The sequence below is a fragment of the Lates calcarifer genome, linkage group LG19 (genome assembly GCF_001640805.2).
Source record: "Lates calcarifer isolate ASB-BC8 linkage group LG19, TLL_Latcal_v3, whole genome shotgun sequence".
Classification (NCBI taxonomy): Eukaryota; Metazoa; Chordata; class Actinopteri; family Centropomidae; genus Lates; species Lates calcarifer.
In genome coordinates, this window is record NC_066851.1 from 12,906,210 (window position 1) to 12,934,186 (window position 27,977).

The window sequence follows — 27,977 nt, forward strand, 5'->3', positions numbered from 1 at the left end:
TTTACAAACATGGAAAACGAAACTTAGTCAGCAGCTGAATGTGTGTGTGTGTGTGTGTGTCTGTGTGTGTGTGTGTGTGTAGTGTGATAAAATGTGACACTCCAGGCGAGATAAAAGTCTTTTTTTAAGCGCACAGCCAGTCATTATAGAGATGCAACAGTGATAAGAACTGGGAGTTTTATAAAGTTTGGAAGGTTATGGGGTTGTAGTTACGGCTTTAAGAAATATGAGATGTCATTATCAGATATAATAAATCACTTTTGATGAACTTCCTCAATAATGGAAACTCGTATAGAAGTAAAACCATATTTGTAAAGGCCAATATATGAATCGCTTTCAGTGAAATATAAAGGCAGTTTTCACAGCTTTGCAAAGAAATTTTGTTACATTATTCTTATTCTCTTCACATTTGATCACATCGTTTCTCTCAGTGGTCCACCTGTTGCCCGTGCCAAAGTTATGTAAGAGACAACACTTTACTATGACACAACCAGCAAATATTTATCCCTCCTGCTGATGTCTTTAGCATTTTTCTATGATGACAACTCAGGAGAAGCATTTTTTCTGCGCTTTAATTTGCCCCACCTATTTGAGCTTAAGTTTCGTTTCACCAGTTTGGCGCTGTTACTTTCGTTTTCCTTAGCTTATGAAAAGCTTATCAGCTGGGACCATTAGTCCACAACCGGAATTGACCAGTACGCCTCCAGTTTAACTATGGCGCGGCGCACAATGTCTCTCCTCCCTCAGTGGACCTCTCGTGTTTTCTCGGTGGAGCTGGATGGAGCGCTCCACTATTTCGCCATACAGGAGAAGCACCGGGGAGGGGAAGTTCCAGGGGTGTTCAGAAAAGTACGAAACCGTGATAGGTGCTACTCTCTCCTCGTCTGCAGCGGCGACAGAATCAGAAGAGCCAAGTTCTACGGGGAGCTGAGAGACAAATTGCAGAGACACTTGTCCCCGGGGTGCGATCTGTCTCCCATGTCCTCGTTTCTGCCAAACGTCAAGGATTCTCTCATCAAGGGCTATTTTTTAAAAGATAGCTCTGAGAGTTCCTCCCCTACAGAACGACTCTTGCGAGAGTTAACACAGCACGACCCGGTGCTTGTGTGTTCATACTTGAGGGGTGAAGACGGTCAGCTTTGGACTCAGCATCTGTGGCCACCTGCAGAGAGCCAGTTGGTGGAAATGTCTAAGGATTACTATGTGGTACCATCAGAAGCGCCAGAATATCATCCATCTGTTCTCAACATCATCAACTCGGATGTTTTCTACAGTCTTGATGACGCCTATGAAGTCATTAAAAAGGTTGTCACAGTCCCATTATATGCACATAAACGAGTAATACAGAAATACAGCTTAATTTGCATGATGGTGCAAACTGGCGCCCTCATGCGGCAGAGGAATGTAACAGCAGCGTATACCAAGTGGCCCAAAGCACTTGGATACTTCCATTAATCTATTGGTGCCAGGTGGCCCACTGAAGTGTGTGTGTGTGTGTGTGTTCATGTGCATCACAGTCTACGACTCCCTCCTGCCTCCTCTCTCTCTCTCAGCAGCAGCAACAAACTGATTTTGTCTGTTCTGCAGTGCGGTGACATCATCCCAGAGGCCAAGTCTGTGCTGGAGCTGCTGCCCAGCAGAGCAGAGGCCAGAAGTAAACCAGACCACCCTGTTATTGTCATAGAAGGCCTGGATGCCACAGGTTAATGGCATTACCTCATAAATAAATATGTGATCAGTTTTGATGTATAGATGTCTCACTAAAGTGATGGCCGCTTGTTCTCTGCTAAAGCCATTATCTGCCAGTGAGCTTCGTCTAATGGATATCATGTATCATGACCTCAGGAAAGTTACATCACTGTGAAAATGGTTTATTTAATAGCTCGCTCATCTAATGCTCTTTGCAGACCTCATGAAAACCATGTAGATAGGATGGGAGCTTCAGGTCAACTTTTCACATCCGTCCCTTACGAGATTTGAAACATAGAAAAATGACAAATTCTACCTTTTAAGCTCTGAGAATGTGCTTAGTCTTTGAGTGTCTTCTTTCTTTGTGAAGTTCCACACCCTCTCCCCATCACAGGTAAGACCACTCTGACCGAGTCTCTGAGGGATACTCTAGGGGCTGTTTTACTGCGGTCCCCTCCCCAGTGCCTGTCCCCCTGGAGGGCCCGCTTTGATCAGGAGCCGCCCCTCATCCGCAGGGCCTTCTACGCTCTGGGGAACTACATCACAGCAGAACAAATAGGCCAGCAGGGCATGAAGACACCTGTCATCGTTGACAGGTAAAAGCAGCTGAGGTGGAGTGAAGTTTCATGACCTTTTTCTTCTCTTCTAAGAAGTTGTGGAGAACAGAGGGGGACAACAGAACACCTTCCTGCAGGGATTTAGGCCTACAACTCAATATTTAACATTTCCTAGTCTAGCTGTGAGGCTAGTCACCTTGTAATACATCCATCACTCACCTTTCAATCCACCATTCCATTATCTGTCCACAGATTCTGGCACAGCACAGCAGCCTATGCCATCGCCACAGCAGTCAGCGGTCCACTGTCAAACCTTCCAACTGAGGGTTCGGAGGTGTACCGTTGGCCCAGTGACCTGCTCCAGCCCAGCCTGGTGGTCTTACTCACTCTGGACCCTGAGGAGAGGAAGAGGAGGCTGAGGAACAGAGGTCTAGACGAGACTAAAGAAGAGCAAGAGCTGGACCACAACCAGCTTTTCAGACTCAGGTAAGATAGTTGGGTTGTATGGATCTGTTGGATCCCTACAAGTTGGAGTTTACATGTTTACAATCAGGCATTTAAAATACTGCATGGGGCTGCAACTAATGATTATTTTTCATCAAATGTCCAGTTAAATCATCAATCATTTAGTCCATAAAATGTCAAAAATGTCCATCAAAATTTCTCAGAAACCCAAAGTGATGCATTCAGATTGCTTGCGTGTCCAACAGTCCAAAACCCAGAGATACTTAATTAACAGTCAAACAAAGCACAATAATAAAGCAAAAGATCAAGACACATTTTTCTCTAATTGAACAGAAATTATTGCCAGTTCATGTTCTGATGGCTGACTCATCGATTTGTAAACCTATCCTTTCAGCACTAATACTGGGATTACTTTTCCTAACCAAGTGCATAAAACTAGCAGTTGTTGAGTTCAGTTTAATTATTTTCAGTGCAAATAATCTAATTTTAAAGTTTTAAATTCCACAAATAGAGATGTTAATCACACAAGCTGAGAAATCCTGAAACAAGTCAAATGACACTGGAAAATTTTTCATCAAAAATTAAAGTTTCACTAAATCGTACTTACAGAAAACTGAAATAACTGGACGAGATAGACGTTTTAGTAGGTGCACATTATAACATAAACATAGTTCTGACAATATAGGTGTCTTTGGGGATGTATTATATTCACATTCTATTAATCTAACTGAGGTCCATGGTACCCACACTGGGTAATGGCAGAAAAACAGACAAAAACCCCACCGTAGACACACTTAGCTAAGTGACGTGGACAAATGTTCTACAGTCTGTGATGAAAAGAAGTCCTCTCTGAGTGTGAAAACATGAAACCACAGATGGGGTACAAACTGTAATGCACATTTCACTGAGTCAGGTTGGCCCAGTCTTAGTCAGATCCATCAAACACTTAACAATCAATTACTGTCTCATGGGAGAAGCAGCTGATGAGAAAGAGCAGGTGATTAGTTGCTGAGCTGTTGTGCTCCATTAAGCTGGTCAAAACTCGAAGGCACTGCCGGCCCAGTTAGTCGGTACGCAGACAGGTCGATGGCTACTTTCATTCATCCTCTATAATAGCCTTTCCACATGGGGCAGCCAGATGTTGGGCCAGCAGAATTAGAGTGGAGGGAGTTGACTGTCTGCCGCTGAGAGAGTGAGAGATTCCACACACTTGGTCCATCATGATCACAAGGACTATTCTTCATTTGTCTTGGGAAATGGCTGCACTCTGAGCCATCTGTGTTGTTTCTCATACTATTTTTCTCTGTTACTGTGCTTTTTATCACTGTCCTCACTGTTCACCGAAACTATGAGCTGTCAAAATACTCAAACTTATCCTGTAAACAGATTATGCAGTGTAATGTAGTGTAATGTAAAGTGTTCGTTTTGTTTATATGTACATTGTTTTGTTGTTGACCATTTGTTGACTAATGTGTTTGTTTGTGTATGTGTGCGTGTGCATCTCTGAAGAGTGGAGGAGGCTTACCGAAGGATCAGTGGCCCAGCTTGCATCACCGTGGATGCTAGTCCTCCTGCAGACCAAGTGCTCCAACAAGTGCTGCTTTTAATTAGGGGCAAATGCCACTTGTAAACAGTTCTCCATCTCCCCTGCTGCCGGCCAAGCATCAAGTGGATGTGGTACCACCTGTCACCACTGGGTGCCAGTAAGGTGTTGTGGATGTGATACTGGGAGGCATGCTGGCCAGATTGGACTGTGGAGAAGAGACGCAATTCAGAATGAGTAAAGGTTGAATGGCCAGGGGCCAGAGCCGCATGCTACAATCAGAAATACATATTCATGAAGACACACATACACATGCACGGATTCTGAGCCACACACATGCACACAGACACACAAACAAAAGTATTGTCAAGAAGTGTGCATTTAACTGCTGTTGTGACCTCTCGGAAATCAGACAGAGTGTAGCTGCATTTATTAACAACCACTTGTACTTGGACTGACACTGAGGAAATGGACTGAAACATTTATATAAGCACCAGTCACACAGATACCACACAAGTTCACAAAGTTCAAAATGTACAAGAAACACAAAAATAAAAATCATTTAAATAAACTGTATTTCAGATTAAACACTTTTTTGCTTGTTTGTTTGTTTTTTTTTAAAAAAAACTTTCAGATTAAAGGAAAATTACACTTAACATCTGAATGTGGTCTTCCTTTATGTCTTACGTAAGCCGCAGAAATCGGTTATTTAAACTGTATGTACCAGTATGACTGTGTTTTAGCTTGCTTACATAAATGCCTGTTAACTCTATGTTAACACATTGTTTTCCATTTTAAAAATGAATCCATTATGTGCTGCACTGCAGATGGTGATTCCCTTAAGTCCAGCTGTGTGATACTGACACAACTGACACCACTTGTATTGATAACCTGTGTGACTCACAGTGGAGCTCTAGAGTACATTGAGAACATGTACAGTGCTGTTTGTACTTGATGTTCTCATGGGCACAGGCACTGACTCACAATTGTACACACATAAATGTACACATGCACACCTACTTGTGTAAACACGCACACAAGGATGCACATTTACTAAGAGCATATACTGTAACTCATTTATATAGGGAGGAAGTGTATATTTGGCCTATGTGATGGGAAGATTAATTGGGGGTTTTAGTAATTATGAGCTTGGCAAAGCTGCGGGCTGGAGAAGACAGAGTGACCCATCTCTTTTACTGTGATGCATCAGCAGAGCGCCAACCACTGCAGACCCTATTCATATGGCAATTAATGGAGCGCTGTATATCAATGTCATTCCAATGCTCCCCCACATAAGCGCATGGATTACTCCTACTACCAATTACAGCAATCCAATGTTTTACTGAGTGGAGAGGTGCTGTGGATGCAAATCTTACCATCACATATAATCACATAAACTAAAATAAGGTGTCATTATGTTTATGGCGTATGGATTCCTCCATGAGGTAAGTATCTGAGGACAGTTTACTGGATTCATAAGTCCTCAGCTGCCTGGCGACACAGTAGATGTGCTGCATGACACAAAATGAATGAAGCACAGACCTGTGTGGAATTTTGATTGCTATTAACACAGTAGCCTCTGTCTCAAGAGAGTCCAAAATTTATGAAGTAGGAGAGCAAAGCAATTAGGCATTGCGCCATACATCATACCTGAATGTAAAGTTGTGTGTGCCTGTGGTGTCAGCCATATTTCCATGTCAGATGTTGTTATGCTTTGTTATCCTTGGCAACAAAAAGTGAGCAGTGATTTCATGCTATTACTGCCCCTCAACATGACTGTAATATGACATTAATGGCCCATAATCACAGTACATTACACATGCACTGAAATAATTCTCTTTACATTTGTTAATAGCGTTTTTCCTTTTTGAGACATTAGGGATTTTTTTTCAGTTGTTTTTGTCAAATGGCCAGGATACACTCAGAGGTATTAACAATAACAACAACTCACACATTCACACACAGAATGTCTTGTGTTTCAAAGCTGAACTGTGGTTTGAAAGAAAAGTTAATAACTAATGCAATCTGCTTCCAATCTGCGACCTCCCTACTGAAGTTTCAAGATAAAAGTCCAAGGCCACATTTAAGGAAAAACTAAGATCGGTCTAGGAACTGCAGGAGGAGCCGCAGCCTTACCCACACACACATATACACACACATGTCCATACACACAAATATACTGTACACTTAACACTACGCAGACACAAAGTAACAGATGAGCACACATGCACGCACACACACCTCACCCTGTATGGGGCCACTTTGCACTACACTCCTCAACTTCAATATTTCATCTGCACAACAGAGAAGGAGCAGCAGAGAGGAGGAAAGCCCTCCATGAAATAATTAAAGATCCAGCAGGGATGCAGCAGCACAGCAGCCGCCGTCCCATCCTAAGTAATAGATCAAATGAAAGCTGTCCCTCAGATCATTAATAATGAGTGTGGTATGGAGACTGAGGGGGTAGGGGTGGGAGGGGAATGGGAGGGCATAGGGCTGGTACAGGTTGGGGGAGGGAGACAGGGCATCGAGGAAGCCCAAGGTGTTTTTTTTATGTGTGTGTGTGTGTGTGTTAGGAGTGTGGTTGGATGGGGGTGATGGTAGTGGTGGGGGATTTGAATAGTAGTCTGAGTCCCCTGGCATGGACCCCAGTGGACCGTACTTGGCAGCCACATGAAGCAGCATGGCAAGAGGAGTCATGCATATGATTTGGCACCAAGTGTCTGCCAAACTCTAAAGACCCAACAGCAATGTCTATATACATCCCTTGTCAAATAAACAACATTTTACACAGTGAATGGGCAGGTTAGCAGGGGCTAATAATGCTCCTTTCAATCAGCGGGGCCTTGGAGCAGTGGCTGAGTATGATGGTGGATTTTGGGTGAGCTGAGTAGACAGGCAGGGATGGGCTGTATGCAAAGGGGAAGAGTTGGGGTGGGGGGGATGGGGATAAAAGACGAAAGAAGAGCCAGGGGGAGAAAAGGAGGAGAGGATGGTGGAAGTGGGAGGGGGAGGTGGGGACGAGTGAAGGGAGATGCTACGGATGTTGTCATCTGTGGGCACAAGTCCCTCCAGATTCCTCCAGCTGGCAATTACAGTGTATTTCCCAAACACTATCCTCACAACCAAATATAGTATGTACAGTAGCATTTCCCCCAAGCAGCTTTTAAATACCATCCAAGGTCTTCTCCTAAATATTCACCAACCTCAACTTCCTTAACAAATGCCAGGTTTGGTGTGTGAAGGCATCACACCAGATTGGATTAGAAGAATCAGATTAAAACAGAGTGACTGCGAAAACAAAAATCCAAAGTATGTTTATAAGAGTATTTAAAATCTAGGATTTAAAAACGCCAACTTAGTTAACCTCATATGGTAAAGACTTTTAAACAAGATTAAGGAGAAATAATCAGATTAGAGTTTGAGTTATCCAGTCCATGATCACAATTATAAATTCTCAAACACTTCCATAGTTGCACACATGAACACACTACATGCATACACACCACTACCACCTCCCTCTGAACACAGCAGGTGGTGGCAGACACCCCAGCGCCTTTCTCTGTGAATGACGGGTGGTAGGATGTAAAAACATGAAGGGTGAGGGAGTTGAGCTGATCAGTGGTGAAATGTTTCTCAAAAACATACAGCAAAGCTCAAAATGAGGTGGAAAAGGCAAAGGCGAGGCTGAGATGAAGGGGGTTACTTTTGTCGGGAGGAGAAAAAAAAGTTTTGAAAATATTCCATCACAAAACAGATGTATAATTCAACAGCTTTTCATCATCATGCTCACTCTTTGTCATGGTGTCTGAATACTTATTTGCGGGGGAAAAGACAGCATCTCTGTCGATAGGTGCGGGTATTAGGCACAGCAGGCTGTGTATTCAGGATGCCATTATATATTCAGGTTGTGCTTATTTTCTGATGTTTTCAGGGGATAGGTGCTGTATAGTCTGTGATGATTGCATGAAACCTCACCAGTTTTGCCTGGCGGCTGTTGGGGAGGCTTCACCAGGAACGGTTAAATATTTAAACACTGCTGTGAGATCTCATTAAAAACAACACATCAGCCCCCATAAGGCCCCTACAGCACTCCCTCACACACTCCCGAAAACCCAGTTAGAACTCGGTGGAGTGTGACAAAACAGTTATTGTCTATTTACTGTGGAGAACTTGTGATAAATCATCATATCCTGTCAAATAAGGCAGCTGGCAGTAGTGTTGACGAGTGGTAAGTTGTCGTATCAAGGAGGAAAATGATTGAGATTCAGTTGTGTTTTGACAGCTGCAGACAAGCAGAAATATGCCAAAAACAAAATAACATGACAACTACACCAGACCAATATTTCCATAACACACATATGAAAACAAGACAGAGAACAAACTTTGGCTCTCTGGAGTCTTCTTGCCTTCTCACAAATTCTGGGCAATTAATTCCAACGCTATTGTTTGGGGCTTCCCTATTTTTAGCGTGGCTGCCCTCTCAAATAAATTGATTTCCTGTGGCGAACTTGGAATGTTCCTTGTATGCCATGTTTTTCCCCCCTTCCAAACACACAAATACCGTCCTTCTTCCCCCAGAGGAATAAATCAAAGGCAACACTGCCAAGTTCTACGCAGCTGTGTATGTGCATCTCTTTTTATACTTGAAAATGGTTTATTTTGGTTTCAGTTCCATTAATGCTTAGGCATGTCTCCCACTTCATCAGGCATCAACAGACAGCTGAGGAGCTACTTTCTTGACAGGCAAGTGGCTGACTGACTCTCAAAATACCTAAACTGACTGATTCGCTCTCTCTTCTCTCTCTCTCCCTCTCTCTCTCTCTCACTCTCCCTCCCTCTCTCCCTCTCTCTCTATCTCTGGTCTTAGTCTTTGATTCAGTCTCTCATGAGACACAGAGGTCTGGTTTTTCATGGTCCCTACCACAGAAATAATGGCTGGGTCAAAACAGACTAAGCTCTCAGATCGCAAGAAGATATTTAAACACCCTGCACTACACATAAATAAAAGTAGAGCAACTTGATCCTGGATTCTTGTAACGGTGTCAGGGGAGCCACTGGTCTTTGATGAACACTACTAAAGACAGATGCATGGTGGTTGGGGGGAAGCTGCGCTTGCAGGGAAAGAAGAAATTACAATGCACAGACTGACAAAGAAAGTGAGAATAATACTGAGGAATATGAATCATTAAGCAGAGCAAATGTTTGCTCAACTTCACTGGGACAACTCTGTAAAAGTGCACCACATACTGTCATATATCAAATTACTTTTTAATTATAATGCTGTTAACTCGGCGTACCAAATGCGTGCTTGAGCTGAGTGCATATTGTGAATTCATGAGTGCATTTTTAAAAACCAGATGACCAGGGATTTGGTGAGGCTTGCGTTTCATTTTGTTACCCACTGCCGTTGTCACAGACTCATGTGAGAAGTAAATGATTGTAAATAAGACCTTTGGGGTGTGAAAACAGATAGTGATAGAGAGAGGGAGAGTAGGGGGAGAGAGAGCTAGAGAGACACAAATGAGAGAAACATACCACTAGATCCCAGTTCCTTATCCTGACTAAGCCATCTGAATCCCTCTACACCCATTTAGCTTGCTCACTCTATGGCTCTCCTGTGTGAGAGCTGAGGCATTTGCCTACTTTACAGTCTTCTCACTGCACCTTGGAAAATATTGAGTTTATAGCCACTCATCTCCATAATCAACACCATATACCCAGCAGCTTACAGGAGGGACTGCAGGCTAACAGGGGAAAAGGATTCACACTGGCTTTACCTCCCGACTCTTCCCACAAGTCACTCCTGTTGCCTTTTAAACAGAGTTTAGTGAGCAGTCCTCAGGGGCTGATATAAGAGTAGAAATGTGTTCATGAGTCTCAGTCTTACTCAATTAGAAGCATTTCCAATGCTGTCCATTTCTGATAAGAAAACTTTAAACGCACTATTTCTAAGTTTTGCTATCGCTACATGACCAACGTTAGCATTAACAGATGTTTACTTCCCAGTCTAGAGGAATCGATGCGAGTTCATTCCTTTACTTGCCAAGAGCTGTCCTCTGTGGTGGAAAGAAACAACAATGTTTTGCTTCTAGTTGTATCACTTCTTTTCTTCTACTGAAGTTAGCATGCTAATCAGCTAGCCCAAGGAAAGCCCATGCCGACCAGTCTCGCTACTTTCCGACAGTGACTCATTGTAGCATCCAGATTGCCCTTAACAAGTACCACAGCTCAAACAGCATATTTTAACTTCCTGTATTGTAAGAGGGTGGTGGCAAGTGACCATCACCACCACCCTGCAAGAAGCCACGTTTGGTAGCAGAGAAAACTTACACATAGCTCCTTTAATAATCAAGCCTGTAGTCAACTGTGTGTAGAATATGATATGGAGGATGAGCATTATCGTAAATGGGAAAGCACCTGATCCTTTGAATGTTTAGTGTTTACTTTATCTTAATTTGCAGCCATTTATACATACAAGATTAAGTCAGTTCTTTGAGTCTCAGGTGATGTAGTGTGCCTTGACAGCTAAGAAACCTCACTTTCTGAAAACAAGATTTGTGTCAGGAACAGTTCCACACAGGTAAACCACACTGTAAAGAAGTAAACTAAAACTGCACCAGTGACAAAGAGAGAAAAAACATCTTGCCTTCCATATACCCTCTACAGAGCCAAGTGATGATGTAGCTGGCTAGAGCCTGGCTGGAGCAGTTATCCATCTCGCCCTGTGCTGCCAGCTGTCAGAGTACACAGCTCCAGCTAGCCGCCGGTGGCAGGTGTAATCAATATGGACTCCACAGAGAGTTGCACTACCAGAGGCCAGTCTCCACTCTCTAACCCATCTCTGTCTCTCCAGGGGAAACAGTAGGCAGGCGGGCAGGGAGAGTACTTTTGATGTCTCCTCCGGGCCAAGATGGAGCAACCCACTATAGCTCTGTAGCAGGGAGATGATTAATCCTGCCTATTGGATGCAGCATCATGTTTGAGTTAGAGCAGACTCTTTTTTTTATCTGACTGAGGTGGGTATAGTGCTCCTGTACTAGTTGAGTTGTGCTGTTAGAAATACTGTATGGGGGAAACAACTGTCACCTAGTGCTTAATGCAAACAACATCAACATATTAAAACTCTTTTTTTAAATATTTAATTGCATGAACACATGAATATATTAAAACCTAACAATACAGTTAATATGAAAAGAAACTTGTTCATATCAATTAAAATGACATGGTTTTTTTTTTTTTTTAAAGCATATCGTGCCAAGTTTGTGCATGAAATAAATTTAGCACTGAATACAACCTGATGTATATAGTCATTAACACTAATGGTAATATATAGTGACAACAGTATACATTTATTAAATATTTACTAGTTTGTAGGAGTTTTGACTGATGCATCATTAACACTAATTTGAGAGATGTACAGACAGACAGTCATATAAAAACACACAGACTCACAACTCACACACATATACACACATACACACATACACACACAGTAGCGCCTCTGGAGGTATTCACTTCTCCACCTAATTTAAAGCACTCCCAAAGCAAAGCAATGGAGAAGAATAAACAGTGAATTTAAAATGATCTTTCATTTTAATGACTTGTTGTTGTCTTTTTAACAAAATCATTTTCTGAAATGTTTTCAGGGGATCTGTGGAGGAGTCAGCTAATTTAAAATAGTGTAGATATTGCCTGAAGACAAAAATCTTATGTATTTTCATGCACTATGCATTTCTTCAGCATATTATGCTCTATATGCACATATAGAAGCATTTTCAGGAGTGAAATATTTAGGAGGAGAGCTGGGATTTTTTTTCTCTAAATTCTAGTGTCTTCAAGGCATTCATACTGTAATTACTGCATTCTTGGTTTTTGCTCCTTAGCAAAAAAGTTACATTGTTTGATCGAGAACTGTGTTTGCATTTAACATCTACAGTTTGGCAACAGTTGTTATAGTTTTAAAGTTGTCAGGTTTAAAGTTAATATGCAGAGAAAATAAAGCTGTTGTGTTGTAATGGTAACAAAAGAAAGCTAAAAGCATGGTCTAAGTTCAAAAGCCAATAGAGTCATTTTTCACAGGAGTTAAAGGCAAATGTAACTGGTAAATCGCAAAACCACCTGACAAAGACTGACCTCTGGGTTACCCTGAAGGAAGTCGGGCAACAAAAGGCAGAGATACTATTACAAGGTTCAGTCTATCTTACAGATGCATGCACCCCTACCGCCCCCACTCCACATTCACACACAGACACACCTACATGAACACAGGCACACATTCATAATAGGGGAGGAAATGCATCTGACAACCATTCCATTCTGAAGTACACTAGTGGAGATGGAAAACAGTAAAAACAAAGTAGAACCAGGAGTAATAATCTACTCTAAGACCACTGAGCATCAAACTGCTTTTAATATGTAAGCAAAACCAATTCTAGACCAACACTCCTACACTGAGGTAGTTAATGGATACTTGCCAATGGGCAAGTAACTGAAACACCCTTAGGGTGCAGTAGTCCTCTATCTTAGTGTGATTAATATGCGCAGTGCAACATTTTAATTTGAAAAATCACCGGTCCATTGGATTTCTCTGTTACAGTCATGTCAGCCCAGAGACACCCACGCCGCTTTCCAGGATAATCTGACACCATATTATTTGGCCAAGAAACACTCTCTTGTCTGTCCCTCTGACTCTTCACATGTTTTTCTTTACTCTCTAGTTGTTTCCAAACCCTTTCTGTCTCCTCTGCTCCGGCTCATCTTTCTTTCTTTCCTTACATTTTGTTCAAGACCTCATGAAAGTATCAACAGGGAGAAGCAGCCAAAAAGCAATAGATTTACTGCTTGCTTTGGCATGATCGGAGAGAGAGAGGAGCAGAGAGAGACAGAAATGAAATAAGGTGAGTATCAAGTTGTTGTAAATTAGATGGAAAAGAATTTATACTACACAAAAGAATATGTTCTTTTTCAGTCTGTAGATATTTCTAAATCTCTTTAGATGAAGACAAATGTTGTAAAATATGTGTACATTTTGTGCTTATGGCTAAATCCATGCCAAAGCTGTCTTTAAATCTGATGCCAGACGCCTTGGAACTGATCTTCAATTTACTTAATCAAAACCTGAAACTAATTAACATCATTATTACCAAAGCACTGAGGTGCTTTAAAACAGATGATCAGAGGCACCTACACCAATCTACAGAGCCAGGAGGAGATGTATTCAGCATCTAGAATGAAGACCACCACAGCAGTGTGTGTGTGTATGTGTGTGTGTGAGTGCTAGGTACGTGTCTTTCTATCACTTTCCCTCCTATCCTCCCACACTCCCTTTTCCTCTTTCCCTCTGACCTCGATTTTCTGCCCCCCCCTAAACGACTGATCCTTTCTCCTGACCTCAAACGAGTCAGACTGCTCTGAGAATGATGGATTGGTGCAACATGGTGGCCCATTTAAAGTTAACTCCTCTACTTTACAGTACGCCTGATGCAATAAAGCACCGTGCCTTGCAAATGTGTCAGGATACATGGATTCAACAAGACTCGAAGCTGTTCAGTTTATTTAAAATTCAGACAGTATTTATCGGACGATATTCACAAGCTGTTATTATGCAGCTTTAAGAAGACCCATCATTTGGATGTACTTCAAGGAGAATGTGTTGTTGCAGCCTGTAGCAGAATCCTCAGCTTGATGTCTCTTATTACTTCTAACAATTGTTTGAAAGCAGAGAGGCAGAGATCACACCTGTTCACATGGCATAAAAAGGCTTACTGGAGGGCTGTTCCCGACTCTAATGTTTATACCATCCTCTGCGTCGTCCCCACAGGCCACTGAAAACACTGTGGATTATTTAATAGTGCTGTATACTGATGGTAGGCTACAGTTTCACTGCCACTTTATGATCCAGAGCTGGGAAAGCTATCTTTCAGCTGAAAAGATGGTGAATGCACCGGGTGGAGGCATCACTCACAGCCGTACAGTGCGCCTTAACACGCCATTGCTAGTTTCTCATTCAGGTTCTGAGGTGTACACAAGTCACAGGGCAAGACAACCTCCCTGTGCACATTAAATCTAGGTCTGCAGATAAATTGGTCGGAGCTTGGCCGGAGATTGCTTTGATTTACGGCGTAATTACAGAGTTTTGCTGCAGCATTGATATGCCCGGCTGTCTGTGCCTCGGTTCTTGTGTATGGTTAATAACAATGAAGCTGTCAGGCCTCAGAGGCGAGCAGACAGGTCTGATGTTACCGGTGGTATGATGTGTGTGGTGGCATATCTCATGTAGCAACCACAAGTCATATAGAGGCATGTTATATTACATTGCAGTCTCCAGTATGTCTGCGCATCCTGGCTGAGAGAGTAATCAGATAAGATAATGTAGTCAGGAGAGAGAGAGAGGGCGAGACAGAAGGAGAAAGAGAGAGAGAGAGAGAGCAATGACTATAACACTCACTGTCAGGATGGGAGTGCATCCTTGCGAGGGAGGATCTATCACTCTCGACACTCAAACTCACATACACAGTCACGCCCGATGCACACACTTAAACCCACACCCACACACAAAGTTGAGCTGGAAAGACGACGGCTGTGAGGCGCTAGCTGTAGACAGGGGAGGATGTTTATAAAGCTGCCAGGCTCAGTGCATCTTTCAGGTTGCATTATGGGTGCTATCTAATTGGTAGTGGTGGAAGCAGAGGTGGGCCTCATTGGAGGTTCAACCAGAGGCTAGCGAGTCTCATAGCATCCCGGCAGCTCGTATTTCACTGCGCTCAGTGCGCTAAGAGGGTCAGTCTGTCTGTCGCTGTTACACACACACACACACACACACACACAGAGGGAAAAGGTGTGCACATGTACAAGTATATGAGTGACTACTGCACACATGCACATACGCACGAAAAAGTTCATTATAAAATGAATATGCAGAGACATACATCCCTTGACACTTCAGTTAACCAATTTGTTTAAACAAATTCACACTCTTACAGATGTACTGTGCATGTGCCAAGATACACACACAGACAGCACAACACACTGATCTAATGCAAGTGAAGTGCTTTTCTTCATCAGGAGGATGAACGAGTCAGGCTCTTTTTTAATTGTCTTACATTTTTAGTTAATCAACTTTAATCAGTGTTCTTTACTGTGGAGTTTAAAAGTCCCACTCAGCAAAAACAAGACAAGCACTACTGAGCAAATACAAACAACAGGATTTTGATGTCATGGAATATTGAAAAAAGCATCCTCACATACTCAATATGTTTTGCAATTTAGCCCATTGTAGTTGATACGTCTGACCCCTATTTATGATTAAAATGTACATACTTCATTGAGCTTGCCTGTTCAAAATTCCCACTGCACTCTGTTAGCCAGCTATGTATAATATAACACACTGCATTTAAGAGCTGAAGAAAAAAAAGATGCAAATTTGGAGCTAAAGCCTAACAACATAGTACAGCGGAGATTTAATTTTAAATAAGCAATCTCAATTATGCATAATTTCAGCACACAAAGCTTTCTCTGCCTCTTCAATTACATTATGCAGCTAAAAATAGGGAGAAATACAATATTTTACCATCACCCGATGAGAAAAACAACACAGTTTTATAACTGTTTGCTCATTAGAACTTAGCTCATGTTTATTATTTCACATTTTGAACAACAAAGACTAATTTGATTGGGTTGTTATGAATTTATATATATCCCTTCTTGGCATAACAGATCTTGTGTTGTCACAGCTCCCTGCAGGTTGTGGAAGATCCTGGGAGATCACGATGGTGCTCTCCTCCAGTTAAAGCTTAGGGGCCTCAGGTCATTTTCAGACAACTGCAGATTCATTTGGAAGCACTGGTTACATCCTAAGCATGGTTCAGTCCACATAAGAGCTTTCAAATCATTTTTGAAAAGCTCTCTGTCTGTAACAACACACCAAAGCAGAAGGGAAGTGGTTTGTTATCTTCTCCTCTCTTTCGGTTTTCAAGCAATAAAACTTCTTTACAGCCATCGTCTATGGCTTGTTGAATACTGTATACGCTGTAGATGAAGGTCAAGAGTGAATACTTCTCTTGGTTTATGTAACCATGTCTGTGAACACCAACCAAACAACATTTTAGAAAAGCTTCATTTCCACGGTCTACACAATAAACCTGCACTTTCATCCTGCTAATGAGTGAAAAGCTCAAGTTTCAGGCGCAGAAGCAGCAGCTTCATGTGGATGAAACCCAAGTAGAAGAAACAGATATCGTTTCAAAATTTTCCCTATTAGTGTGAGTCAAGTCTCTGAGCCACGATCCCACCTGTTGGAAAGAAAACCGCACATACTGCACTAACAGACCTCTGTCTGTGTCTCCCATGCTCTTCTTTGTCTCCTCTCAGTCAGATTCTTTCACTGCCTTGTTTTAACTTCCACTATTTTGTATCTTTTTTGCATCAAATATAATACATCCGCTATGCCCTCTCCAACCTCTTGCCGAATACTCAGCTCTAGTGTGAAGTGGCCAGCTCCGTCTGATCACTGGGCCGAGCAGATCCCACTGCGAGAGACTTGAGGGGCTCGGCTGTGTGATTAAGCAAGCCTCGGTTCCACCAGAGGGCCACCGGAGCAGATGTTCTCATTAAAAATGCAGGCTCTGTGAGCGAAGGAGATTGCCTTGTTCCAGGCAGAACCTGGCCGGAGGTTTAAAGCTCTAATTCCTCTCACTTGTAAGGCCGGCCAAGTTTCAATGCCTATACACCCTTTCAGCAATGTGGCAACCACAAAAAATGAATTATTCTGTCAGCATCGCGCAGTCCTGGGTTATTCTCTTTAATTCGCTGTTTAAAGGAAAGATGCAGATCGCTTTAGTTTGTGCTCTGAAAATTAAATTCAAACTGTAAGCTCGTGGCTTTTGAGGTTTTCCACCGTTTTCGGCTTCCTCATCGCTACTTTACAGAACTCATTAGAGTGTACTTGTTGAACATCTCATTTGGTGACTGAAGAAAAGAGAAGCAAACATTTTAGCATTCTCAGCTTAGCAATAAAGTGCAGATGACTGGATATGAACACTCTGGGTTTTGGGGCTTAAGAACAAGCTGCTGATGACAGCTTGGGATATTCCATCCTTTCCAGCTGGCACCTAGACAGAGCCTGGTACAATTAACATGAAACTGCAGAGCACTAAAAAGTGATGCAGCGCTCCAGAGGGTACAACTACACCTATAGTACACAGCTGGTTAATAGAATCAGGGATATCCATCAAAAGCTTGTGTAAACCCACAGTGAGACAGCAGCGGCCTGAAATCTTTGTTGAACCATAAGGATAATCCCTGGGCATTAAATATTGTCAACACAGACACAGTTTGGCCTATAATGCTAAAGTTGCTGGAAAGTTAAAGGGGGATTTGCGCGATCTGGTGGGACATTCTGGTTTTCATCAAACAACAGACGCTAGGACCGGGGGTTTGATGCCGGGGTTACACGAGAATGTCAGCGTGAGTGTGTTTATGTGCTCTTACGTGTACAGATACATACTCTGGCACATGGGCTGTGTGGTGTGTTATGTGGGAGGAAAGGTTACTGATGGATTATAGCCCTCACCTTTGAGGCTGACCCCATTACTGCCCTTCACCTCACCCTCCCTTTGCCTTCCCCAACCAGCCCTTATCCCTCTGTTCTCCAACCTCCTCTCTTCTCTTTTGTCCCACCACCCCAACACACACACACACACACACACACACACACACACACACACACACAGAAACCTGCCCTAACAGCAGTTGGCTCGCCACACGAGCGCACACACACACACACACACATGTGAACTGTTGGTTGAAATGTCAGGAGGCAGAGAACACATTTGACTTGACATGCATGCCGAACAGAGGTCCTTCCCTGCTGGTCGTGGCTGCAAAACAGATATGTCCAAACATTACTTCCAAAGGGTAAAAAGGCTTACAATGACGTACCCCTCACTATCTCCCATTTCATATATTTGGCCGGCTAAGAATGGTGTCAAAGCTTCAGCTACACGTCACCGACGTTTCACTCAAACATTAAGGAAGTGTGTGGATAAGGCCTGCAGATATTGTAGCCTGTACAAATGAAAGACACAGAAAGGGTAAGGGAAAGTTCATATTCTGTCAAGTGCTCCGGTTTTGTTTTGTTTTCTCCTTCTGTGCTTCATTTGTTGCCTTGTTTTATTCGTCTCCAGTTATTTCTGGAAAGCGTTCTGGGAAACGTTTTCATGCAGCCGAGAAAAAAAAGTTAATGTGAGACGCTTTCAATCGAATGCTCGCAGGAAGAAACTGCTGGTTGCTCTTGTGAGGCATGCAAAAGGTCACAGAAAAGAGATAATGACTTCATAAACACTTTTGTTAGCAGAATTATGGGTAACAAATTGCCAGATAGTGGCCCAAAAGAAAAGGCACATCAGCATCATTAAGGGAAGGTCTCGACTAGAGACTAGAGAACGGTCTAATGATATGAGCACACTCACACAAACACACACACAGGCGTATGCATGTACAGTACATACGCACAATTATAGACAGATTTATGAAACATTCTTGTTTGTAGCAGCAATCTCAATGATGCTCTCTAATGATTTACCACAGCAATATGAGGTGGGAAATACTGCCAGACATTTTACATAATTCACTTTTTTCCCTCTTAAATATGGTGCTGATGTCACTTTGTAGATTATTGGGGAGGTAGGCTGTTCATTACGCTCAGCTATATCTCATGGTGTCTGTCTGTTGCTCAACTGTGTAACTCTGAATCATATATAGTCCATAAAACAAATGGCAGTTGTGTAGAACAGATTGTGTTGTTAAAGCAAACATTGTTTGTAACGTTCGAAGGCAAGCAGAATTTCAACATAAAAAGAGCAATAACGTGTATGTTACAAAGATTTATGTATCCCTGGATGGCGTGCTTGCTCCATCCTGAGGATTGCCAGGTAGTAAATTAGGAAATGCCTTTTGGCAAAGAGTGTACCCCCGCTACCCAAACACACTCACACACACACACACACACTGTATTGTATTACTATGTTTAGTTGCAGGCTTGACCGGAAAAACTGCCAATACGCATGCACAGAAGACACACGTGGAAACACACACAGAAACAAAATGTGAAGAAACCAGATTCCCACCCCACCCTTAACCACAACATATTCTCCTCGTGTCAGATGAGTTTTCAGTCTTTTCACAATGCAAGGTTTCAGTCTTTTTTAAGAGCCCCATGACGTCACTGAAGGTGGGCAGGGGGGGGGGGGGGCTTAGAATCACAGTCTGGAAAAACACTCATTCCTCACACTTAAACACACACACCCACGCACACAGGCATGCACACGAGCCTGGGAAAGAAGCCCTTATGACACCTGATAGGAGAGAGAAATGTTAGCGACACTCGGTCAGGTCTTAAGGAGTTAATGTGAACCGTGAGCTGTGGCCTGTCACGTTCACATATGCACACACATACTGTACACACACACCACACACACACACACACCACACACACACACACACACACACACTAATTCCCAGTATGACTATGCTTTATTGATGGAGAGACAGGGCTGCATATCTAATGGCGTTAGCGAGCGAATGTGAAGAGGCTGCTGGGTATGATCCATTTATATGCATGCTAATAACAGAGCACATTGGGCCCGGGACGAGCAGGAAGATCTCTCTATAATCGACCATCCATCATTAAGATGTGACTTTCCCGTCAGATACAGCGCATCATTACTCTGCACACACCACAGGCGCACACACATACACACACACACACATTTACACACGCACAAGTAAACACACACATACCCAAAAACACTTTATCTGCAATAGTTTGTTTCTTTCATCACCTCTCCACATACTGTGTATTCGTATCAGTCAGAGGGAATCAGCAGCACACAGAGGAGCTAGTGAAAAGTCAGCAAACTTTAACGATGGCACAGCTCTGTTCAAAAGGGTCTTTGTGAGCCAGACTTCTCTTTCAGTAACGAAGCATGAAGCAAAAGCTAGCTCCCCTCTGTAAAAAAAACAGTGACCTGAAACTGCACACACCCATTTATCCGCGCGCACGCACGCACACACACACACACACACAGTGTATATAGCTTATGAGATCACTGATGGAGCTGTGAATTCCGCTGCACAATAAATGTCATCCACGTGTTCTGAGCGAGGGTGGCCTCAGGAGTCCGGTGGTGGTTTCAGGGTCAGGGTTGAGGTTAGGGTAGCTGGTCTCCAGTGGCCCAGTGTCAAACCTCAGCTCTCGCAGCCTCTCTCTGCTCCTGGAGGAGGAGGAGGAGAAGCTGGGTAACGGTAGGCGGTTTGGCTCTTTCGTCCGAGGAGTGAGAGCACTGTGGGGCCCTTCCGTTCTTGGAATGCCACTTTTTTTTTTTTTTTGTACACCGCACCCACCAGAACAGAGAGAAACTTAACTGTGTTGAATTAAATGAGCATAGTTCGAGCGTGATTTCATCCTTTTTACCATAGCTGGTACACACTGCTGGCCTCCTTGTTATCTTTTACAGTGCGAAAAGGGCAATTCAGGAAAAATCATAATACCTCGTTTTAGGACGATAGTTTTCCTTATCCAGGATAAATAGCTTTGCCAAGCATCATTTGAAATAGATAATTAAACTTGCTTCATCGTAACTTGTCCTAATTTTTCTTGGTGAGATATTCAATCCATATTTCATCTACAGCTGATAAAAAACAAGTCTGACAAGTTGATTGGCCAGAAGGATTAACATCTCAAGAATTCATCCTATTAACTGCTAAATTGAGCGATAAATAAGATAGTTTTCAAGAACTATTATCTTGAGTTTCTTAGATTTATTAGAATATATATATATATATATATATATATATATATATAAGTTCTTAGGTCAGATGGCGTTTCGCAGTGGCCTGACTTTTGGTATTGAGGAAGAAGCTGGCAGATGTTTTTGCTTCATATTCAACATTTTTCTTCATCACACCATGTTTTGCTCATTAGTAAAAGTTTCGCATTGTAAACCCATGAGCTAAGAAGACATCAAGACACTTGTGTGCACATTTACATCAGCTACATACACACCAGTGCATGCATCATTAAAACACACACATGTACGTTCGCACAACTTGCTTACACTCGCTCGCACTAAGACCTACATATGGCAGGCTGTGAGCAGGCGAGTTGGGCAGCTGGCCGGTATTAAATTGGATCCCTGGGTTCCCCACTGTTCAATGGGACTTAAAGCCATATTAAAGGCATCTCCTACAGTCCTGCAGCAGTGGGAGAGCATGGACAGTGGCCAAGGAAAGCAGCCCGGTGCCAGCCACACCCCTGGAGGACTGCATCTGCTCTCGCTCTACGCCATGGCCCCTTTATGTTCAGCATGACATATCGTCCCGTGCGCCCATATGCCAGCGGTACCAGACTACATGTGCTTTTAACACAGGACCACGGCGCTCCACATGGGCAATAAACATAAACGAACACATCTCTGATTATGCGCATCAGTGTTTTACGTGACTTTGTGAATGTTTGTGTGTTTGAGATGGAGGGACACGGGAGACAGGCCACGCTTATGCATGCAGAGGCCACCTTTTTTTTTTTTTTTTTGGATTTATGGATCAGCATATAAATGCTCAAATCACACTGCCTGCTGAGATTTGACTCCAAAGTGTTTATCCCCTCCCTTCCTTTAGAATTTATGTTGAGCATTATTTAATCTGTTGAAGCGCTGCTAGGGAGAGGGAGTGTGTTTGTGCTTCCAGTGACTGCCCGGCCGACCGGCCACTCGCTTTGGTGCAGATTGCGTGGGCAGATGCTGCTTTATGCACCGAGCTCTTTTTTATCGCCGGCTTGTACCGTACACCAGTGACATAAAGCTAGCGGTGCAGTCATGCCTGAAGAAAGTGAGAAGGGGGTGCTTGTGGAATCATTTCCCTTTGTATCTCACACATAATTGAACCGGGCTCATTTCCTGCCAAAACAAATACGGAGGCTACATTTCAGAGGTGATTAAAAATGTTCTACGAGAGAGGGAGAATGCTTGAATGAGTGAGTACTATTCCACAGGAGGGCAGTCAACTGTTTGTTAAGGATGTGCAGGACTTTGCTGTGTTGGTCCAGAATCAGCATGCAAAGGTGTAAATGTACAACTGCAGCTGAAGATAAGCTGTCTCTCAAACTGCCACTTTGGCTGTGGCCCTGGGAGAGCAGGAAGGATAATGGGAGTAGTCTAATAAGTTTGTTTGGCTTGTTAGTGTGATTGTTTTCTCACAAAGCTAATTAACTGTCTTGGCCTTAGGGACCCTCTGTCCTATATCCCACTATAACCACCCATCCACACACACTCCCACACACACATATATATACACACATTCATCTATCCATCCCCACCTTGCTCAGCTATCCCCCTGAGCCTCCTCCTCTCTCAACCCTCACCAGCGGCAGCTCTCTGTCTCTCTGTCTTTGGTTCCTGTCATGTGTAAATTGATGGAGGGTCTAGTGATTGTCTGTATGGTCCCAAGGTGCCTTTCCCCCGCTACACGGGCATCCTCCGGATTCTTCCTGGTCCACAGTTGATTACGATAAATCAATCTGAGGGGTCAAACACTTGGACTGGGGCACTGTCATCTCCAGTGGCTGTGGGGGTAAGCCGGCTCGGGATAAGAGGGCGTTTCCCGGAACCCCTGTGACCCCCTCGACCACTCTCGTTTCCGTGGTGAGACCTTCATTAAGGGACAAATCTGTTCCTGGGCTTAAAAAAAAAAGAAGAAGAAGAAGGTGTGTGTGTGTGTGTGTGTGTGTGCACTGGAGGGTGGGGGGGTTGCTCTTGTTTTTCATCACATCTCTCTCTCTCCTCTACCTCTGGTGGCCTTATTTCCCTGTCTGGTAGAGCTGGCAACTGACAGGTAACGGCAGAGCAGAGCAATAACGCCATCCCCCTGGCCTGTATAGCAAATAATGCCGGAGATTTAATCAATGGCCGGGAGGAAAAGCAGGGCCAAATCAATAGAAGCCTGGCTGTTTGCTCCCCTGCTTTGAAGGTGAATCCGGGCCTTGCTACATAAATTGGACTAATTGAAGAGTGTGCTAGGAAACAAGCCCCTTACAAAGCATGTCTGTGTCAGCATGATACTTGTATGTGAAATTCATCAACCCAGATGTGCAGAGGCTGAGATAATGAGCTGTCCATAAGCCTGGAAAGAAAAGTAGAAGGGATAAACACAATATTAGATGCATTTGAACTGATAACATCCGTCCACACTCATTTAAGCGATTTAAGCGTGCGCGGCAGCATTCATAGCAAAGCTCACATTTTATTGTCTAAGCAGTATGAAAGGACATGTTTCATGAGTATCAAGTATGTTCCTCTTCATTTATCTATCACAGAGAAGCACCAATGATCTATGTTTTCGTACTGTACAATGCGTACGAGTGTTAAGAGGGCCCCTTGCATGCTGAGCTGAGGACATATACCCAGTGACAGTGATACATCTCATCAGCAGAGACAACAAATTAAAAACACTCACCCATGAGACACCGCTGTTCAATAAATTGGCCTTATTTTCAGGGGGAAAATGGGGCATTCTGCACAGAAAACAATCAATCAAAGTAAATGACCCTGCTATTCACAAATCTGTCACAGAGGAGCATTGCTGTATTAACCAGTGAACCTATCGGCTGGTCAAGTTGAGATCTTCCCCGAGACCTCATTCCATCTCAGGTCCCTGATGGGGGGTGGGGCCGTGAGGTCTTAGTCCTCAGGCTGGCCTTAATTAATAAGTTTTGTAGTAATGGTGAGAACAACAGGAGGTGTTAACCCTGTTAGCAGAGTGGCATGTTATAGCATTAGGCTCCTCTGAAGGGAGCAGGGGAGGGGGAGAATTAAAAGATCTCTGCTGCTGGATTGGCTCACAATGCACCAGGAAGGAGATTTGAGCCCAAATGAAATGATTGTATCAGATAGAAATCGATAGCAATCCATGCCTTCCTTAATCCTGCACTGGCTCCCAGATCACTCCCTGGTGCAGGCAATCTCTCAGCCATCATTACGACACGCGGATCGATGGCGGGCAGCAAAGGCCTCTGGTTAAGTTTCTGGCTACACTGCAAAAGTACGGGAGAGGAGAGTAAAGGAGAAGAGGGAAGAGACAGGATGACGAGGGAGGCAACAGGGTGTTAGTGTGGCTTTGGGTGTCTGACAAAGCACAACCACGCTGTCGTTAGCAGTAATTAACAAGAGGAGACAGCAGAAAACAGGTAATCTACCTCGCCCCCCCCAAAAAACAACAACAACAAACAAAAAAAAACTTTAAAGCCTGCCAAAGCTCCAAAGCACAAAATCTTTTGTTGTGTTATTATCTCACAATAGGGGATTTGAGTTAAGCGCCAAGCATATTCCGCTTCAAGAGATGGATGATAAAGCTTGGAACTGTGTTTTATGGTTGTAATCAGAACAGGTGCACATCATCTATCAAGACATAATAAAATTTTACAAAGTGCTTTCTTGTCTGCAATAGTCCTGACATTCTGTTTCAGTTTATGCCACAGCCAATGAAAGAGACCATCTCATATGTCTCACTGGCAACATCTCAGGGGATCTGAGTGAAGAAAAACAGGCTTGAGTTATTACAGGGGTTTTTGGTTTGCGCAGTGATTGCATTCATGTGATGTAAAATGAGAAGGAAAAAAAAACAAAAAAAAATCCAACATCAACAATGCCACAGCGATAAATCTGAACCTTTTGCAGACTGGGAGCAACACCTGCAGAACAGAAACCCCATCATGAAGTAAATAAAGCAACTTTGATGAGATGTTTGTGCACAAAACTCACAGGCTATTTGTCATGCGTTTTCTTCTTGAAAAATTAATTGGTGTATTTATCATTAACACCAGTGGCCTTAACAGCAGGAGGATCCATCATTAACACCAGTGGCCTGAGCAGCTGGAAGCACAGAGAGGAAGAGAGAGAGAACGCCTTTGGGTTCAGCCTCTTGCTTTCTGTGTTTTGTAGTCAAGTCACAGTGTCTGTTTAAAACCCCTCAATTAAAAACGGCAAGTTGGGCGCTGCTTTAATGATAGCTGTGATTTTAATCAGGAGCGTAGTATTCCTAGTAGGGTCCTGGAGGTCTGGAGGCCTCACTGCACACATCAACTTATCTCTTTCTTAAAGCTCCCTTTCTAATTTCCCACCTCCGTCAAAGTCTGCTCTGCTCTCCCAGAGCTCTTCTCCACCACCCCCCCAACAGACCTCGCTGTTACGATGTACATATTGAAAAAAAAAAAAACACCACAAGTAATTAATTCCATTAGCATCAATATTCTACTCACGAGCAGCAAACACAGGCAGGGAGAGCTGGTACAGGAAATCTCAGAGATGGAAAGCATAGTAAGGGGATATGAGTGGGAAGATAGATAGAAAGAAAGAGAGAAGGATTGTTTACTCTCTCCCTATTCTCTGTCTCTGTCTCACCATCTTTTTTTTCCCCCTCTATCTCTCCCTCTCACTGAAGAAGCCTGCTGGTGCGAAGGAACTTCTCCCAGCAATTAACAGAGGCCGCAGACGCTCAGCGTAATTACCGCCGCACATTGCTGCTGTCACAAAACTCAGCTTGCCCTCTGGCCATAAAAAAACACACTGAAGAATATTTAGAAATGAATTATTCAAAGTGATTGTTCGCACTCAATTATTCATGGGGCCCCAGCGAAGGGGAGATTTGCATCTCAGTGCTGTAAATATTATTAATCTTGCCAATTACAAAATTCTCTGCCGCTCCAAATTCTTCAAATGATGTTCCAAATGTGTGCGGCATTTTATGGCCTTTAATGTTTTAAGTGGCTTGAAATGAATGTGCTGCAACTTTTACAAATCATCTGGAAAACAAATCAAGTTCTGTGGAACAAGACTGTTTGAGACGTAGTTAAACCACAAAACTGCCAAATGCTAACAGCTCAGCCTGGGTTCTAAATTTAAACCTATAATGGTCAAAGAAAGAAGGAAAGGCTAGGGAAGTTCTCATTTCTTCAATTATTGTTAAATTTACTTCAGGACTTTAACAAAGACGTGACTAAAACACATTTACAAAGGCAGCAACACAAGAATATACCATGTATCCTCATGTTTATTCTGGCCGTCTAAACATCCCTTCCTAAATCCACTATCCTAATTTTGTATAAAAATACATTCCAGTGTCTATCTGAAGCTAATGTGAAGCTTCAGCTGTCTGAATTAGTTAAATCAAGAAGATCTTCTTCACAGTCACAGCCTTATTATGTAACTCCCTCTTTTTGTTACTATCCCTCTGCCATGATCCAGCACAGAAATGCTGTCCAGGGAAACACAAAGTGGGAATTTTATACTAAAAACCCTGTTATTTTTTGGAAGATATCCTGCTGGAGCCTCATATTAACCTTAGATACACTTTTATACATTTATGCACAAATTGAGGACTGTGGATTTTGTCCTTCATCACTTGAAAGTGAAACAGAAAGGGATCTTTTAATGTCCAGTATGAGTATATAGGATCATCACAGCAAACAAAACCTAGCTTTACTGTTCATATAGACATCTGGCTATACATAAAATGGTGAACATGTCCTTTAACCACTTTTATGAGTTTTCAAAGCAACATTATACAACTAGAGCATTCAAAGTTTCCAACTTGGGTCCAAAACTGCTGGTGCATCAGCTAATGGGAGCCTCCAATCCCCCACGGTTTCACTTTAACTGGTAAAGAAAGCCTCATTAGTTCAGCTGATACAGTATTTCTGCTTCCTCATATACAGAATATGTCATAATTACAGGTGAATATGTGGCCATTTTGCAGGACCAGGTACAAAAACCTCACTTTTATAATGGACACATTTGTTATAAATGTCCCCATCCATAACATTAAATAAGGCTAATTGTGGATTTAAACAAAGGATATTATAGATGATGTATGACTGATAAAACTGCCATCTATTTACATTTTAAGCAGCTACAGTATGTAGAGTATACTTTATCTCGAACTGAGGAACACGTCCATGGGTGAGCGATCAGAGCTTCAGACAGATGCTCAAAACATCATCCTCCCAAACTCATCTGACAAGCTCATGGAGTAAAAGTATGAACCTATCAGTCACCGCAGGGTGAAAAATGCTTCCAGAGTAACTCACAGAAAATTTCTCCTGCACATCTGATTCTTGAACCAATGACAGTAGGTCACATCATCAGCACGTCGCTATCAATGCCTTTGACATTAAGGGGGAGAAGGAGAGGGGGTATAGCAGTTAGATAAGAGTATATTCTATTTTCATTTCTAGTATTTCTCATAACTTACTCCATGACTTAACCATCTGTTTTGCCTTTTTAAAAAAAAAAAAAAAAAAAAAAGATAAATATGGAATAGCGCTTTTTCATTATCTTTTATCTTACTTCTTTTAGTCCCTGCAAGTGCATGATAGAACATATAATTTATGGAATGCAAATTGAGGTCCATGTCCAGACACTTAATTAAATTTATGTCAACTTTGATATTACTGTAAGCCTCTCTGTTCTTGAACAATGTCATAGATTGTGATAAATGGAATACATGCTGGGCTGTAGAAATAATTTGCCCAGGCTGGTAGAAAATTCAGCGTATTGTGTCGGAGGGGTTGCTGGCCAGAACTCTGAAGTTGCGCATACTGTATGTCTGTTGGGATTTGTGACTTTCCTGTCCTTCAATGGAATTCCATGAATAAGTATGAAGTCCTGGAT

General features: G+C 42.7%; 1 protein-coding gene across 2 annotated transcripts; it reads left to right on the forward strand.

Annotated features, from left to right (window-relative positions):
• Positions 1–637: 637 nt before the first annotated feature.
• On the forward strand, positions 638–4,842 carry cmpk2 (cytidine monophosphate (UMP-CMP) kinase 2, mitochondrial). 2 transcript variants are annotated; one of them, XM_018683985.2, is made up of 5 exons: positions 638–1,305; positions 1,588–1,702; positions 2,060–2,285; positions 2,499–2,732; positions 4,221–4,842. In XM_018683985.2, exons 1-5 carry the CDS (start codon positions 715–717, stop codon positions 4,339–4,341), a joined length of 1,287 nt encoding a protein of 428 aa, XP_018539501.1. In that variant the 5' UTR covers positions 638–714; the 3' UTR covers positions 4,342–4,842. The 2 variants fall into 2 exon arrangements, with proteins under 2 accessions (XP_018539501.1, XP_018539503.1); XM_018683987.2 differs by having other exon boundaries at positions 641–1,305; positions 2,084–2,285.
• The last annotated feature ends 23,135 nt before the right edge of the window (positions 4,843–27,977 follow it).